Source organism: Syngnathus typhle, linkage group LG1 (assembly GCF_033458585.1).
Source record: "Syngnathus typhle isolate RoL2023-S1 ecotype Sweden linkage group LG1, RoL_Styp_1.0, whole genome shotgun sequence".
NCBI lineage: Eukaryota > Metazoa > Chordata > Actinopteri > Syngnathiformes > Syngnathidae > Syngnathus > Syngnathus typhle.
Genome location: NC_083738.1, coordinates 20,799,993 through 20,818,149, shown reverse-complemented (window position 1 = coordinate 20,818,149; position 18,157 = coordinate 20,799,993). Strand labels below are relative to the sequence as shown.

General features: G+C 40.7%; 1 protein-coding gene across 1 annotated transcript in view; it reads right to left on the bottom strand.

The window, feature by feature from the left end:
* The window catches only part of slit3 (slit homolog 3 (Drosophila)), a 186,571-nt gene that overhangs the window by 46,018 nt on the left and 122,396 nt on the right, over positions 1-18,157 (bottom strand). The window contains exons 15-22 of the mRNA XM_061276686.1: positions 17,643-17,793; positions 15,538-15,612; positions 11,674-11,817; positions 10,270-10,413; positions 6,991-7,154; positions 2,933-3,065; positions 1,325-1,393; positions 1,146-1,217 (exon numbers count right to left, since the gene is read on the bottom strand). Of these exons, the coding sequence (XP_061132670.1) occupies positions 1,146-1,217; positions 1,325-1,393; positions 2,933-3,065; positions 6,991-7,154; positions 10,270-10,413; positions 11,674-11,817; positions 15,538-15,612; positions 17,643-17,793 (952 nt within the window). The remainder of the gene's footprint in view (positions 1-1,145; positions 1,218-1,324; positions 1,394-2,932; positions 3,066-6,990; positions 7,155-10,269; positions 10,414-11,673; positions 11,818-15,537; positions 15,613-17,642; positions 17,794-18,157) is intronic.

Sequence of the window (18,157 nt, the reverse complement as noted above, 5' to 3'; positions counted from 1 at the left end):
TTGGAAACACTTAAAAGCGCTTAGTCAACAGTTTATACTGGATGTGCATAATCCTGAGTGTGAGTTAAGAAATTGATAATAATTACAGCAACTAATGGGGATGTCATGATTGGTGTCAATAAATTAAATTGAAGTGATACACATTTCACTGAGATCTTTGTGCGTTGGAAGGAGCTAGGTTTAGCCTGGGTTGTTAGCGGAGATTAAGGAGTGTTAACAATAGTTTTTGCTCTACTGAGCAGCTTTTAAAAATAGTATATTTTTCAAATTGATTACCTCGTTGACCTATTCAAAACGGGAGCGTAGTATAACGTTTCAACCACTAGGAAACGTTGTTACGCATTTCTATCTTTTAACACCAGAAAGGCGGATGCATCATTTTGTTTTTCTTAATTCTCAATCTCGTAGCCAATGAAATCCATTAGAATTAACACATGATGGCACCGTTGGCTCGTAGAAATTTCTGGGATTTTTTTTCCGAGCAAGGTAGGTATTTTAAAATAAGTGACAAAACCCTTGAGGGTTTTGAAGCAGGGGAACCCGAAGATCGGGTTTTGCGGATAAAATATAGTTTCTGGGCAACGGGGAAGAAGATGATTTTGAAGGCTTCAAGTCAGAACTGAGGGCTAATTTTAGTCCTGGGTGTTTCAGGGGATAAAGGTAGAAAATATGTGAAACCCGCAAATGTAAACTCTCAAATGTTTTTGGAAACATGTATCTGCTATATACATCTGGGATATTAATTATTTAGTAGGCCTTGACAATACCGTTGAACTTCCAGGAAAACTTCAGGTTTTTGAGAGTGCTTCTAAAATCGCCCTTAGAATGTTTTGCCAGGCGCTTTAGGCCATAATGTGTTAAGCCATTATTCGAAAGGGTATATTGTTAGATTAGTTTACAAATCCAAATAAATGTTTTTTGGGAACGAATACGAGTGAAACAAATATGTGGTGTTGCTTCCCAATATACAGATTTCCATTGTGGAGCAACCTGTGACAACAAAATGCTATGCCCAAATATGTACAAACATGTGCGGACCCAACATTATGGAACCAACAATGTCAGCTCTTAACTGTGAACGGAGCTTAAACCACAAAAACATATGCAGGCAATCTGATCACCTCACAGCCATGGTAATAACTTACAGCGTGGCCAGTTGAGTCATATTGCTGAAGGTGTACGCCGACACTGTGCTGATGCTGTTGTTGCTCAGGTCTCTGTAGAGGCAACACACATTGCTTAATACACACATTTGGAGGACACACACACTTTGTCGACCACACGAGGATTTAGCCGACGGGAGCGAGCAATGACGGGTACGTACACCAGTAATAGATGCTTCAGGGCCGCCAGCTCCTTGGGCACAGAAGTCAGCATATTACCCTCCAGATAACTGCAAAGGATATGTTATATACATTTGTATTAAAAAAAGAAATAATCCTGCAGTATGCAGAAGCCATGCCTGATACTATCTTAGTGCTGCTATTTTGGTAAAGCTGGACAGTGCTGGCGTCGCTACGTCGGTCATCTGGAGGCAGTATAGTTCTACAGTCAGGCAGATCATCTTCCCCCACGTCTCTAATTTCATCGAGATTGTGCAATATTTTTGTAAAGGATAAAGAATATGTGCATGGAAATATGAGTTATGAGTTCTCCATTAGTATTCAAATCGCCATTGCTTCTGTTACTATGCCAACCGTTAGCACGTCAGTGCTTCAATTATGTTGGAATTAAGTTCATCTGAAATACACACAGTATAATTATGAACTGTGAATGGCATTTAAAAAAACATATTTTTTCCAACTTTTTAGAAGTAATTGCTAAACTGCTACTCATTTTATCAGCTTTACGCTAAAGACTTGCAAGCGAGGTTACGTGTAGGCTATATTTGAAAAGGAAAGATGAAGTCAAAAAGACAATTCAGGTTTTGGATGTTTGGCTTGCGCAGCAATGATGTAAAAACTACATTTAAACACATCTCAGCGGAGTTTGCGACACGCATATAATCTCACAACATGTCACACACGCACCGAGCAGAAGCTTTATGACACACTGGTCCCGCTCGCTTTCTCTCGGGTCAGAAATAGGTCGAGTGGACACTATGATGGAGTGTCTTCTTGCGTCTGATCAATACCTAATCACTGTTATTGACCCCGAGCAGCAGGAGTCATTCCAGAGCTAGGGGAATGGTGACAATTTGCGCGGGCATGTTGTGGTTCACCGTTAGTATGAGGGATTTTTCTCTCCGTTAAAAGAAAAAAAAATCTTTCGTACTATTACCTCGAGCTGCCAACATTATTGCTCTTTTACACCACTATTGCAGCTCTTAGTTAAAAGTGGAAAATAAAGAAATGGAATGACATAAGCTAGGATGGGAAATGTGAGCAGAATTTGCAGTGATTTGACAAATCCTTTATAAAACAGTCATTGGCATTGCGAACTAGTGAATGTTTAGAAAGTAATTTCAAAACATGGACGACAGGTTTGGACATCCAGCTTTCTGTAACGCCCATTCCACTTCCTTGCGGCCAGAAAGTGCAATCCACGCAATTGACATCAACACGAAACCATTTGAAAACATTTTGGCCCTCGCACGTTGATTATGCGTTGTCTGTGTCTGCTAACCATTATTTTCACATACAAAAGCACTCTCAATTACATTTTAAGTGAAAATAATTGCCTTGCTAATGATAAACAGATAAATTATTTTATCAGCCACAAATATGTTTTGGTGGAGGTCAGTTCCTCTTGAGAAGAATTTGGTTCACCCGTCGCAGATTTTTCTGACATTTTATAACGACTCACAAAGGTGTTTAATTTACATCGCCTTGCATTGTGTATATGGTTGGTTCCAAACTATTTTATCGACTACAATCGGTATTAGTGTGTGTTTCGTGCGTGTGTTTGCCAGGAGGGAGTGCATCGGACTCACAGTTCCGTGGCGTCCTTGGGAATGCCCTTGGGCAGCGAGCGCAGCCCTCTGTTGCTGCATCGCACCACGCTGTCTGAGCATGTGCAGACATCGGGACAGCCAGATGCAGGAAGACAGCCGTTATCCTCGACACCTGCAAGACGGAGAGCGAAAGAGACATCGTGGAATCAAAACCAAACCGAGATAAAAAAACATCCAAGTTGTATTTGTATGTGTAAGTGATTTTATTTTAAGCCAACGTGTGCCTTTTTTCCCCCAATAACAGTGCCCATGCAATTTTGGAGTTTGGTGCATTGCTCAACAGGAATCCCCCCCCCCCCTAACAACCAACAGTATCAATCTGAGCACATTTCTTTAAAAAGGGGATGAACGATAAATGATTATATTACCTTAGAGAAACAAAGCATGCTTAAAGAAAAAGAAGAGTTGTTTTATTTTCCCCCATTTATAGATTATAATTGAACATGTGGCTACCAAATTTATCTGAGCATTCCAACATGTGGAGTGTAAATCTATAAAAGCAACCATGGTTAAAAAATAAATAAAATCCACCGGTGCAATAAACCTTTTACACTTGTACTCATGCACATAATGCATTTACCATAGAGAAGATTATATATATGTATGTATATGTTTCATGCGTCATTTTACACATACATATATACGTATATACATACTATATACGTACATACATATATATGATATATATAATCATATCCGATACAGCTCTCTGGTAAATGACTACATATTTATCAGAGGTCATAAGAGTGGGAGAAAAAAAAACGTTTTTTTAACTTGCTTTAGTACTTACTGTATAAGGTTGTTTAAGGCTTTGACCATGCCAATTTAGTTACAGAGGAAGAGACGTTCAAGAAATTTTTGTTTTATTTGTTACTGTATGCCTGTTTTGTTTCATCTAAAGGCTTCCGGCTGCTCTATTCAGGGATACTCCAGAACGGGAACTCCATTTAACAACACAAAGTGCGGATTTAGAGACATTTGAGCTCTGTGATTTCTTCGAGGGTGAATTACAGTGAAGGCAATTATTTGCAAGGACAGAGTTGTCCTGGTAGTTAATCTGAGTGTTTTTGAATTGGTTTTCCCTCTGGTTTTGTTATGTGTTTGGTGCTTTTTTTTATTCTTCACGCTCCTGCAGCAACTTAATCCTACACGGTGGGATCAATAATCTTATTTTATCTCAGATAAACTGAATCTGATAAGATAGCCCAACACTTCTGGGCTGTGTGACAAGACACCCTCCCCTACGCACATGCACAGACAAATAAAATCACTTCAGATGCATGCAAGCTAGCACAGCAAGCAAAGCATGCTTACAAGCACACGGTCGCAACCAAAAACACATGGCGGGCTGTACGGGAGTCCAACACTCAAGAGTTAGGAAGGATCGAAGCCCAGAGCATTGTTCTTGGCTGAGAAAGGCTTCCATTTGCTCGTATGACACACACACTCACATAATCACACATTTGCTAACGTCGCGCTGCTGGTTGCATTATGACAACACTTGAACTGTGCTTTGAATAGAGTTAAAACTGTAATGAAGGATAATGAGGAGGCCACTGTGCCAATAATAACGCAACTTGAGGTTCTCTGTGTGTGTGTGTGTGCCTGGGTAAAGAGACACTTGAAATGAGTTTATATTTAGTGGTCATTCTTTTTGTGCATTGTGATGTAACTGCGAGCCATACATTTTGCAGTATTTAGTGAAATTCAAGCAGGACAAATTTCACACTGCTTGGACAGAAACTGACTGTTGGCTTAGAAACGAAGTAATTAGGCCATTTACAGAGATTAAGGAACCAATAGAGTCAAAACAGTTATGGTATTCACTCAGATAATGTTTAGATTCAAGGAGTGCTTCACCCCATTTAAAGTTGGTGTTCCTTGTGAATAGCCATTTCACGTGGGTAAATTCCCAGTGATGTGCAGTGATATAACTTTCTTTCACATCTTCTTGTCTTTGTAGGCATCGGCTGGTATCAGTCTGACAATATTACGTTTTCACAGAATCAATACGATTACAGTTCCAAAACTGAATATTTTATTTGCGTGTATTATTTTAGCAAGAAAAAAAATCAACTCAAATTCTCAGAATAAAATCAAAATAGTAGTAGTACAAGTACTTATTTGTAAGAAAACGTTTCTTCTCTGCTCTATACCGCTTTAGTAATGTTTACTAATTGTGACAAGAATATGAGCCTGCCTAGACACAGGTTAGCACATCTGCCTCACAGTGCAGAGGTCGCAGGTTCGAGTCCGGCTCCGGTGGAGTTTGCATGCTCTCCCCATGTCAGCGTGGGGTTTCCACGCTGGTTTCCTCCCACATTCTACATACATGCATGGTAGGCCAATTGAGCTTTCCAAATTGCCCGTAGATGTGAGTGTGGATTGTTATTCGTCTTTGTGTTCCCCGCGATTGGCTGGCAACCAGAGTTCAGGGTGTCCCCACCTACTGCTCCAGCGTGTCCGCCATCCTCGTGAGGATCAGTTCAGATAACTGATGGGGACTTTTAAACTTGTAAACGGATGGACCATGCATAATCCGGAGTCGAGCCAGCAACCTTTTGGATGCTGGGCACCCACTCTCCACACTCAATGATACAAGCCACGAAAGTACCAGCACTCCTCAGATCAAACCCACCCAATGATTAAAATAGTGTTTGAACGTGCAATAAACCACTCCGAGCCTTTACATGACTTCATGTAGTCAAATCTTACACCAACGGTTTACCAAAGCCAAACGGGCTAACGACTTTCCAAGCTGATCTTTAATAAAAGCTTGTAGCACAGGAAAAGATCAGAAGAGTGATTCCAAGTAAATAGAATGACGAGGAAGGCAGCAGCGTAGCGTTAAACTTGGCCACCGAAACGAGCAGCCCCGGTGGCGATGGGACGACATTGTCGCGGTAACGGCAGCGTCAGAGCGGGAACCACAAAGTGATGTCATGTCATTATTAGAGGCTGCTGGCCAGCGGTTAGCGATCACGCTGGCCTCACTATACCCTGCAGAGGATGTGGGACGTGCGAATGGGCCGCCGTATTTCCAAAATAACAACGCGACTGAGAGAACTGCATGAGGCGCAGGCCTTGAAAAACTGACGTGCGCATCTGGACGCTTGGTTAAAGGATGACGTATTGAGCACTGAACCGCTGCCCAGTTTGTTCAAGTTGAGACTCACTGGCACAACATGACATAATGTGAACAATTACACCCTGATCATTTCAATTCTCTTTCCTCTCATGAGAATTTCATCTTTTTTTATGAATTATGACCTCAAAATGTTCCAGCGTAAAGAAAACAGTGACAACTGTGATATGGTATTTGTTTTGTTTGTGAATTAGTCATTTGACCGCCAGCACTCGTGGCAACAGACTTGACTTCTTGTGTGGCAGTTTTAACAAATTTGAAAAGAAATAAAAAGAAAGACTGTCAAAAAAAAACCCCCTGAAATTGTTGAAAATTTCATACAAATGATATATCAACATATTAATGCCGTAATCAATACTTTAGTATTTTACTGTGTCTGTTGCCGCTAATGATGTTTTAAATCATATTACTGTATCTACACTTTGTTGCATTAGGAACTCTGACATTGAGGGACATTGCAATCTATTTTTCCAAGTGGTAGGTTGGAAAATGTCAAATCCTCGTGTACCATTCCACAACTTTATTTGTTTTAATTTATCCATAGCTACGACCGCTCAAACGTCCTTGCAAGATGTGGAAGAGCACAACCTCAGATGAACCGTGAGACAGCTTGAAACGGGTGTAATTCAAAATCAATAGTGATGATTGTTTTGTGGACACTCATTAATTAATAAGCCTAAGGAGGTCCCTGCCCCCTGTTTACAATCAGCAAACACCTCAATACAAGATTCAGCACCTAAGCTGAAAAAGCCGGCTAACGTGGCAAAGATTCTGGTGGATATGAATTTTTGCAATTAGTATGAAGTTGTGGTAGAGGGTTGAGGATTACGTTCTGATGCCACCCCCCCTCCCTAACTCACATGTATGTCTCAGAGCTAACGTGTGGCCTCACCATCACATGTGAAGTCGGGGTTGGCCACGTCCTGGATGGGGATCTCCTTGAGGAAGGCGGGTCTCTGACAGCGAGGGTTTCCACTCACCACTCTGGTCTTCTTCAACCACTGACCCAGCCAGGTCAAGTGACAGTCGCACACGTAAGGGTTGGACAGGAGGTTACTGCAAAAACACACGGAACAAAATTAGCGCATGGGAGGTTATGCTGTCTTCCTTCTGTATTGTGTAGTTTGGCTTTAAAGACGAAGGACCATGAAGAAATATTTTGCGCTCGTACCCGCAAAAGTCAAATCAACCGGACTAGAGATGCACCGATCCGATATCTGGATCGGGTATCGGCCCCGATATCAACAAAATAGATGGATCGGGTATCGGAAAATACAGCCGATCTGTGAGCCGATACTTTCCTTAATCTATTGGGACGCGGGCTACGTCATACGTCAGCAGCACGTGTGCCGCATGCCACGAGAGTTTTCTAAACAAACGCAAACATGGAGCGAACGTTCGCTTCTCTTCCCCGGGTTGCCAAGCGGACGTCAAACCCTGCGCGTTCGCTTCTCTTCGGGTTGCTAATGGGACGTCAAAGGCTGCGTGTTCGCTTCTCTCCCGGATGGGGGGGGGGGGCGGATGCTAATCGGATGTCAAACGCTGCGTGTTCGCTTCTCTTCCGGGGGGGTGTTAATGGGACGTCAAACGCTTTGTGTGGCGGGCTCCATCTAGTGTGGAAACTGAGAAGCTGAGCTCAAGCTTCTTGTGCGGGCCATATTCAATTATGTTTTCAGAATTTGCTGCGGGCCAATAAAAACTGGACCGTTAGTTTGGACACCCCTAATTTAGAGCAAAGAACTGTGTAGTCTGCCTGATGCCATTGGCTTTGGTCTTTTCTGTTCCACATGTAGCGTTATGTAGCTTGTTAAGTCAACCATAATATCGGATCGGTATCGGGTATCGACCGATACGCAAAGCCACGGCATCGGTATCGGTATCGGAACTGAAAAAGTCGGATCGGTGCATCTCTAAACCGGACCCTTCGTCAGTTTTGATTTCAAAAGAAATCTTTGGTGCACTGACCCGACACGACAAAGACTAACAGAAGGGACAGCAACAGCAAGCAAGCGAGAGAAAGCCTTTCTCAGTTGCTATGAGCGGCAGAATTTCAATGTTGACTTTACAACACTGAAAATTACTTAGGCACCAAGGCACATTTAGTCGTAAACACAAATACATTTAGATGGAAGTGTATGGTGGTGTTGGTGGGCAAGAAGGAGGGGGGCAAAGAGGGAATAAAAGAGGCCTGGAGAAAAAGGTTATCATTCATTTTCTATTCATTTTGTGAACTAAATAAGGCAGAGATAAGCAGACCAGGCGAACCAAACCGAAAAAGAAGCAAAAGAAAAGAAGGTTATCATATTCATTTTGATGAGTTCTCATAGCGTTTTGTTGCCTTTCCGACAGCTCATGTGATATTTACGGTAAGGCATATTAAACCTGAGGGAGGAGGGAGGGAGAAGAACGGGTTTGGCAGCTGGGATCTCCTGAGACAAAAGTTCATCTTGAAAAATGAATGATGGGTCAGCTCAACTGTTTCGCACTGGCTCAGTTTGTGCTGCCGCTTTGGGGAAATTTGTTACCATGGCTACAGTAATACAGTAAACAAGCCACTGAGTTTCTTGCAACATTGTCGTGTTGAAAAATGTATTATTGTTGCTGATAACTCTGCTAGACACCAGACGTCTGTTGCTTCTAAACAACTACCTCTAATCTTCGCTCTTCAATGTTGCTGCCTAGTTTTAATGCACAAATTATATATTACTTTACAAGCAAAGGACATTTGAAAACAAAAGGTGTATCAACATATATAATAAGAAAAGTATTTACAAGCATACGCTCCTTTACGTCCGACTGTTTTTTAAAAAAATTATATTCTAAGGCAAACACACCAGAAGAAGCAGCACAATGCCCATTGGGTTGAAGCAAATGTAATTATTTCAATATTGGATGTTTTAATTAAGTAGATGATAAAATGCAATTTTCTTTATTACAAAAAAACACCTTTTCAAATTTTATGGGCCTGAAAGCGATCAATCGCATTTCCATTTATTTTAAAAGCTGTTTTCAACAGACTTTTAAATTCTGGCTACGACAATTCAGCACTACGCTTAATATTGCATTATGGGCCGCAATGCTAAAGTTGCTGCTAGATCTTAGGAGGGCCACTGATTTCTTCATTTCCTCACACTGAATTGACTACCACGTGTGGCGCCCCGACCTCAGCAAAATCACTTCCTTCCCCTTTTTGACATGTTAATCTTTTAATTAAAATGACACACTCTACTGGAAAACAAGGCGTTAAAGGGGTGTGTGGGTTGGTGGGCGAGGAAGCTTCAAAATAATAATAAAAAAAGATACATAGAAGCAGATACGGAAATGATAAGGAAATGAGCAAACAGGCCTTCCACAACAATTGCCCTCAATTCTTTCATGGCACACAATACGTGCCAATTAAATATGAACAAGTTTGACGCAATGCTATGCACAAAAAAGACGGTCATTATTCATCTGTTGCAGCCGTTCTCCAGAAAATTGTACGTTGCAGCTCAAGTTTATGCAGCAATGGGTATTTGTCCAACCTCCCTGTCAAAACTTGAGTCCAAAATGGAATGAGGTAGAACCTTGAATTGAAATTGACAGCTATATGAGCTTCTGTTGTTTTGAGGGCAAGACTTTTATAGTGTGGTATGTGTTCACAGTAAGAAATAAAGATCAACTTGTGAGCTTTTACTGCACTGATGTTATTTACAACCTTCACGTGTACAGTAGGTGGTCAGAAGATGGAGGACAAGAGGTAATGGCATCTTATTCGCTCCCTCATAATCGCAACGGGGAACATGGCTCGCCTTCAGATACAATTACATGAAAATAGCTCAGGAAATAAATGTCCATACATTTGAAGTTCTTCCAAAAATGACAGTGTCAATAATCTCAGTTTCTTGGACCTACAAAATAGATTGTAGATTGAAGATAGACAGCTCATTGATTGCCAACATTATTTCTTATTTGCAACAAACCATCTAATGTTGTAATATTTGATCACCTGTCAATGTCGGGGATGCAGAGCAGAGCAATTAAATGCTCTCACTCGATGGCAGACGTTACAAATCACGTGCATATCCACTTTTGTGACATTTTCATACAATGTTTGACTTTTTAAAAATATAAAATATCTACTTGTGACACTGCCTAAAGCGATGGGAGGATAAAAACAAACATGACTCACATTGTCGAGAGGGAGTGTAGGGTGGCAAAGGCTCCCGGGGCGATGCTGGAGATCCGGTTGTCATACAGCGACAGCAGACGCACTGAGCTCAGGCCCGTGAATGTCGTGTTGTCAATGCAACTGATCTGGTTGCTCCGCAACATTCTGGAGCACGGGTAATAAATCATAAAAATGAATCTCAACTGTCAATTTGACATGAAAAACAACATATAATTCAATGCAAATACAACTCGGCTAATGGGGGGGGGGGGGTAATTTGTTGGGAAAATATTTGCACTGGAAGATTATTACTTCCACTCATGCATTATGAAGTATTTATAGAAACACACGGCTGTCAGGCCGTGACAGACAATACTTGGATTAATATAGTATATGACAAGGGTTGCTTGTCAAACACCAAACTAATGCTCAACATTCACATGTTTATACTCCTATCTCAAAATCAAACATCAAATTTTAAACCAGTCTTTGTCAAAAGAGCTTTATGTATGTCTTGGCAACAAAACATCTACTTTGAGTGGATTAAATAGCATTATACGATCTGACTGGTCCCTTAAGGACAACCATATGGAGTCTTTCCCGTGATATCAGCCGCGGTCGTCACGTGGGTTGGGGCTAATCAAGTTAGTTAGCAAACTGCGGGGAGGCTAACCGAGTTAGCTTGGCTAATACTGTAACACGGAGCCGCTTAACATGAGACAGAGACGGTTTTGATGCCATTAGAGAGTCATTAGCCCGCATATATATATGATAGCATTAGCTTGTCATTACTCTGGATGTACAGGCGACATTAGCTTGGCTCATGATTCTGTGCACTATCAAGTAACGCCCTAATTGGATGCTAGCCAGTGGGTGGTTAAATGAGGCTGTCATTAGCTTTGATTTCAGGGTGGGTGAATAAATTGCCCCACAGTATCAGTTACTAACACAAATCAAAACGGCATTTAGGCTATAAAAGCCAACAATTAATGCACATTTTAATAGCATCCTCTGCTGGAGCTTGGATTCCAGAACATTTTCTTTCTCAGTGCTGCATAAACACGTCCAATCATCCTTCAAATGTTGCGCGTTTATCATGTTTACGAGCATTCTTCCACCATATTGGTGCACACACGTCAACCAAGTTATAACTAATGTGTTCCATTGTTGTTTCCAAATCCAGAATTGTTCGTTTTTTATGTGGTTAGGAACCGAGCCGTGCCGCAAATAGCGAAAACCTGTGAATAATTAGCATAGGATTTACTATAAATACTGTTGTAATGATAGTAATTGTTTGATTATATATCCAATAGATGCCACAAAATGGTGCCAAAGCACTACTTTTGTGTCAATGAAGATCGACATAATTTCTTAGCCTGAGGATATAAATAAAAATATGCTGATATGCTCGGGGGGTACACTTACAGAGTTTTCAGTCCAGTGAGGCCTCTGAACATTCGTCCCTGCAGACCCGTGAGCTTGTTGCCAGTCAAGAGAAGCTCCAGAACCCCAGACGCTCCATCGAAAGATCCTTCGCGGATTTCTCGCAGCTTGTTATTGCTCAGGTTGCTGCAACAAAGAGGTCAACATGAACAAATTTATCTTAAAAATGAAACATCAATGACAAGACTGTTGACAGTGTGATCTTGAAAACCGAAAAGAATAATTACGTAACACCAAAATCATCTGCCAAAAAAAAAAAAAGACGCCATAGCTTTGTGAAAAAGAATGTATGAATGAACAAAAAATTTAATCAAGAATTATAATGAATGAATGAACAAAAAAATAATCAAGAATTATATACAGATTGTATTTTTACTCATGGGTGGAGCACTTCTTTAAGATGAGGAATTCCATTTGTCACAGAGTCAATTCTTATTACACTTCTCGTATTGGACTCATCAGATTGCGCAGATGTACCTCCTGTTGCATCTCGACAACCTGAGGATTTCGTATTGCGTTCTCACTATCATCTGACAGGTAACGACAATCTATCTCCCTGCAAAAATTAAAAATGAAAAGCCGCAGAGACAATAACTCCAGATGATGTCTATCACAACCCGTGCGGATCTTCGAGGAAACCCGCGGGAGCTGCTTCTTATCGGCGCCGTGGGAGTGGAAGAGGATGAAGAACAGACGGAAGGAATTGAGAAGAGCAAAATGGAAATGAGAGCGGAGCCAATCTGTATTGTTGGCGACACTGCTAGATGGTTAGCAATTTCCTCTCCAATAAATCAACTTGTTTTTTTTTCTGCACGCACGTTGTAGATAAAGCGCAGTTGTAAATCTGAATCGAAGGCCAAGCCTCTATTTTCGCTTAGTATTGGCTTCCTCCTCTCCATCTCTTCCTGGCTTGTTTTCCGCCTCTCGTCAAATTTCCTCTTCCTGAACTTTTTTGGTCCCACCTATTCTGTCCCCATTTTCCTCCTCGTGTTCTCTCCCAAGCACATATTTTGCCGTCCGACTATATTCCAATGCTAACCCACCAGGCAGGGCAATACGTACATACAGTGTAAAATGCACGTCTTTGCGGTTGGCGGACATAATGAGCAGTTAGTCTCTCCCCTGTATGTGGCCAAATCCTATATGTCGCTTGGGAGAGCAGAGCTAATGTGACGGAAAGCAAATATTTGCTCTTTTTCTCTTAGAAAAAAAAGCACATTTGTGTCTACCATTCCTCCTTGTTACAATTTGCATAGTGTAATGAAGTTTCGCCATCGGATTCATCATAAAGTCCCTCACCAAGTGTACACAATGAGGATTCTGTTCACTTGGCAATCTGGTAGGATTTCATACAAATACCACTGCACCATTGAAATGGATCTAATCTACATTTGATTGGCAATGATTTTGTCTGATTCTAAGGACTCTAAACAAGCTTAACAAAATGTAAACTCGATACAGTTGCCAATAATTCTCATATGCCACTGCATAATACAACCACAATAATAACTACCGTATTTTCCGCACTATTAGGCGCACTTAAAAAAACGTACATTTTACTCAAAAAAACACAGTGCGCCTTATATATGGATCAATTGATGAATTTGTTTATCCATACTGGTTGTACACAGTGCTCTGCCAAAATGTTTCAGTACGTTTTAGTACGACTAGTAAATTACAAGGTCGCATCGCTTCCCAACATTACGGCAACTGTCGTCAGGGGGCGTCACCGAATAGCTGTTGTACCCGCGAGGCTATTTCATTTCAAATTAGGCTGCTCCGTTAATGTTTCGAGTAAATTTACGGATTGATATAGAAGGGAAACATAGGTAAGCAGTACCAATGTGTTAGATCGAACTTTAGTCAGTTCCGATCATTTTATAGGAGACCGTTTGAGAAACGCGATTGTTTACACTTTGCTGAGGCTCATGGGGGTCTGCGACCTGAGGCTCATGGGAGTTTGCGGGTGGCTAATGCTATAATAATAGCTGCTTTACGCACAAGGCTATTTCATGTCAAAATAGGCTGCTTTGTTAATGTTTTGAGTAAATTTACGGATCGATATGGAAGGGAAACATAGGTAAGCAGTACCAATGTTAGAGCGAACTTTAGTCAGCTCTGATCATTTTATAGGAGGTTGTTTGAGAAACGCGATTGTTCACAGAGGCCTCATTGGTTATTGGCTAGTGGATGCATACCGGAACCCGAGTCAACCTCAGTTTGTTGCAGTATAGCTTCTATTTTATGCGCCTTTTAATCCGGTGCGCCCTATATATGAAATAATTTCTAAAATAAAAAAATCAATGAGGGTGCGCCTTATAATCCAGTGCGCCTTTTGGTGCGAAAAATACGGTATATGTACAGTGATGCATTGACATACAGGTTTAATTTGTTCCGGAACCTCACGGGTACACTGAAACATTCATTTGTAATCTGTTTCCCAATAAAGAAAATAGCTCTCGTTAATAATGTACTTTGGAAAAACAAACTGCAATAATTAAATCGAATATATGAATGAAATACAACAGTTGACCACTTGGGGTGCAATATAACAGTTGCACAGGCAAAGGAGAAGAGTTTCACAACTGATATTGCTGCTAAACTGCAGTAATATTAGTCATTTTATGCAGAGGATAAATACATGTCTGCCTGTGAATACTTTTATATTGTCTGTCTACATGTGTTGCTGCAGTGTGCATAGTCAAACACTGCTTAAAGCCTTATAGCACTACTACGATAGATTTTTTAGCCGGTCTATGGTGTTTCCCATTCCATACGTCTCCTCAGTATAGAGTAACACGGGCGGAACAATTGTTGAAACGGCCGACAGGGAACAGCTCCCTAATTTACATAATAATGAGCCGTCCCCTGAACTAGACAGATAACATTGCTCCGTGCGTCTGCGGCTGCCTTAACAAACACATATAGAGCAAGTTGCGCGGACCTCGAGAATTATCACACTGCTGCCATTGCACGCATCAAGACGTGAAGCGACAAGAGAAAGAAAATAGTCGTCTATTGCCCAATAGGTAAGGCCTTCACTACTGTCAGATAAATGCATCCTTTTTGACAACCACAATATATCATCAGGCGTCATCATTCAGTTAAGGAAATAATGACCTGGACTTCTTATGTTAGGTTACGTACAAAGAGTCTCTGATTTTTATGGTCTTTTATTGATTAGGGTAATAGATAGGTAAGGTAGAATAGTAATATTATAGTATCGTATTATAATAAGGTGATAATATTTTTAAAAATGCACATGATCTACCATATTCAAATTGTGTGAGAGGAGATGCCATATAGCTGGGAGCAGTAGCTAGGTACTGTAGCAATGCATGAGCAAATGTTTCATGGTAGCAAATTTCAGACCATGTTCTGGTGTAAAGTAGGTGGAATATAAACTAGGTAGAATATAATGGATGGATTACGTCAGATATAGTTCAAAAAAGCAATTTGTTTCAATAATTGTAGCAGAGATTTTACACGCCAAGCCATTTCTTTGGAAGGTGAATGTTTTATTTATCTCTTTTTTTAAAAAAAAGTCATACTATTTTTTGTCATCGGAATGGGAGATTTGACTTTCCAAAGCGGACCTCAAACCAACATGGACAAGACTTAATAGAACCGTCAAAAAATGTCAGGAATGAAACTGCAGACCTGCACAAAGTGTGAATGGCTCCAACTAAAAAACACCAACAAAAGGCTTGGTGAGAAGGTAACGGCTATCTGCACCAAAGTGGTCAACCAATCGTCCTTGGCCTGAAAGATTTCCTCTCGTGATGAGAGGATCTCACCTCGTGACGAGAGGTGAAAAAAAGTTCCATTACATTGAAGCATACGTACATTTTCCTCATGTTCGGAAGCTTCTTGAACATCCCCGTCGCCTCCAGTACAGCAATCTCGTTGTCGTTCAGCCTCCTGCGCAAAAAGACAATTTGAGTTGGTCAGATGTCACAAAGTCCATCTTTCAAAGTCAACAGTCTTAAAAAAGAGGTTAAAAGGCCTTTAGTGACTCCTCAAACGTTAAGCCGAAGCGAGGTTGCTAATTTAGAGCCGAGGGTGAAAAAAAGACCAGGAGAGACAACAATGAATCATTTCTATGGGGTCATGAATACCGACAATGCGCCAAAGAGACATCTGTTGTATTGAGGCTATTCTTAGTAAAAGCCTATTAAAACAATCAACTTTACGCATGCTTGTCTGTTCAGTTTGCTACTTTAACACAACCGAGGTCATAATTTGGCATGAAAGGCAACTTAATCACACTATAAACTCTGCGAGTGTATTTAGAGAAAATATTCTCACCAATAAATTCTTTAATGTTACAGCAGGTGCAAAGAAAAAACGACAATTATATTTTAAGAAGGCAGGTTATAGGGGCCATTGGCTTTTGTGGATGAATGTTTTAAGAGTGAAGTCATTTTACGGAAAAGCATATGCGTGAATGATGGATGTGTGTGAAATTTCCAAGATGCATTGATTTAGAGGAGACGATATTTTATAGATGATTCCAGTGGCATGAACTTCATTTTCCTATGATAAATGATACAGGCATGAATCGTTAACATTTTCTGGCCAATACGAAGATAACGGGGAAATGTTTAGTCATCTTTTTGTCCAATTTGAGTTTCGAAACTTTGTAACGTCTTTGGGAAAGCTTGCCACATAGAAAACAAACAACGTTACATGATGATATTTTTTAAATTGCCCCCAGCTAATATTCAGGGAAAATCCTGTTTTGTTTATATTCATATAAACCGCATTGGACATAACATGTTTAAGCAACGCTTTCCCCCCACCAAAGTCTGTTTTCTCCATCAAGTCCACCATTCGGCATTCATTTGACTTCATCTTCTATTTATGCAGATCATGTGATTTATTCATATATGTATGACTTTCACATTGTTTCCTGCATTTGGCAAATTCCTCTTTTCCAATGTATGAGAGAAAATTTCTTATGCTTGAGATTATTCACCACGATATTTGTGAAGAGGTACTTGCATCCAAATGATGGAGACAACACTGTGGTTAAGGTTCTTTGTATTCGCAGTTGTATTCTCGGACCAGCAGGGGTGTTCTTCTCCAAAGTTTTTTGGGCTTTTGTTTGATATTGCTCATCTTTTTGTTTCTCGACATCACTGCGCTTTGTGGCAACCCGTTGTTCCCTTTATGCGTAACTCTAAGGACTCAACTTCATCACATATTGCATCGATGTGCTTACATTTCATGTCATTCTTTATGTTGAACGGCTCTGCTGAATACTAAGCGGGGCGCCGTCTTATTATAATAATCCCCTATCAGCCCCCAGTAGAAGCTGAACACAGAGCCACAATACTTTAAGCCTGCTCACAATGTAATCAGGATCTCCCTGTTGCATATTGCTCTCTATGCGCCATCCCATTTATCACTGCAAAAAAAAAAATATAAGGGACTGTTCAGTATGCTAGTGTGAGACTTGCCGGATGTCACGATGGCTCCTTTGGGTTCTTGTAGCGAGATGGAACACATCAATGAGAACCTTTTTTTTTTTCTCTTTTAAAAACAGGAGCTAAAACCAAAATAGGAAAAGGGAAGATAGCGGCACGGCAAGATTAAGAGAGTTTTGTATTGATTTATTCCTACAGGTTATGTGAGGTGTCCTGTGGAAATTTAATATCATGTAAAGTGAATTCAGAGATTTGCTTTTAAATAAAGTGGAACCTTGATATAATGGACGGTAAAAAGTCCACTCAAAAGGGTAGTACAGTACTTTCAAAATCAATTTGCCAATGCTTGCCTTGGTCTATCATTATAGACCGACCGACCAAACTTTCTCCTCGACATCGCCATCTACAGGCTTGGCATGCATACTACAATGACGCTTATCGTTTCCATGCCATACATTGTTTTGCAAATGCACATGCAAATACAAAAATATAATCAACAAAATCTTTTGTGCGACTACTTACAGGTCGGTAGTGTGTTCCGGGATATGCGAGGGAACGCGGGTCAGTTTCAGGTTGGAGCAGTCCACCATGGTGCCCTCGCAGCGGCATTTGTCGGGACAAACAAGGTCCTGGAAACACTCGCCGCTCAGTCGGCTGCGATAGTCTTCTTGACCTGTTGACAAGTGAGCGGCAAAAGGTGACTCGGGAAAAAAAAGGCAGGTTCAAATTACTGACAGTTTAAGTGCACAGATTTGCTTGGTTTTACCAGCTTTGCCGTCCTCCATTTGTTTATTTCCTTGGAAATTCTACATTTGTATAAAATGCATACCAACCTGCACATTTCAATGTTCTTGTCTATCACCATGGTAAAGTTTGCTCTTCTCATGAGCAAAATATATTTTAATAAAGTCTCTGGCCTGCCACAAAATTACGCTGCTTGTTAGGGAAAAAGTAAGGAAAGCAGTTAAAGAGTTAAACTTTTTTGTTTTTTTTAAGCGAAAACACAAAGCTCATTAGTTGTTCCTTTAGTGGCAATA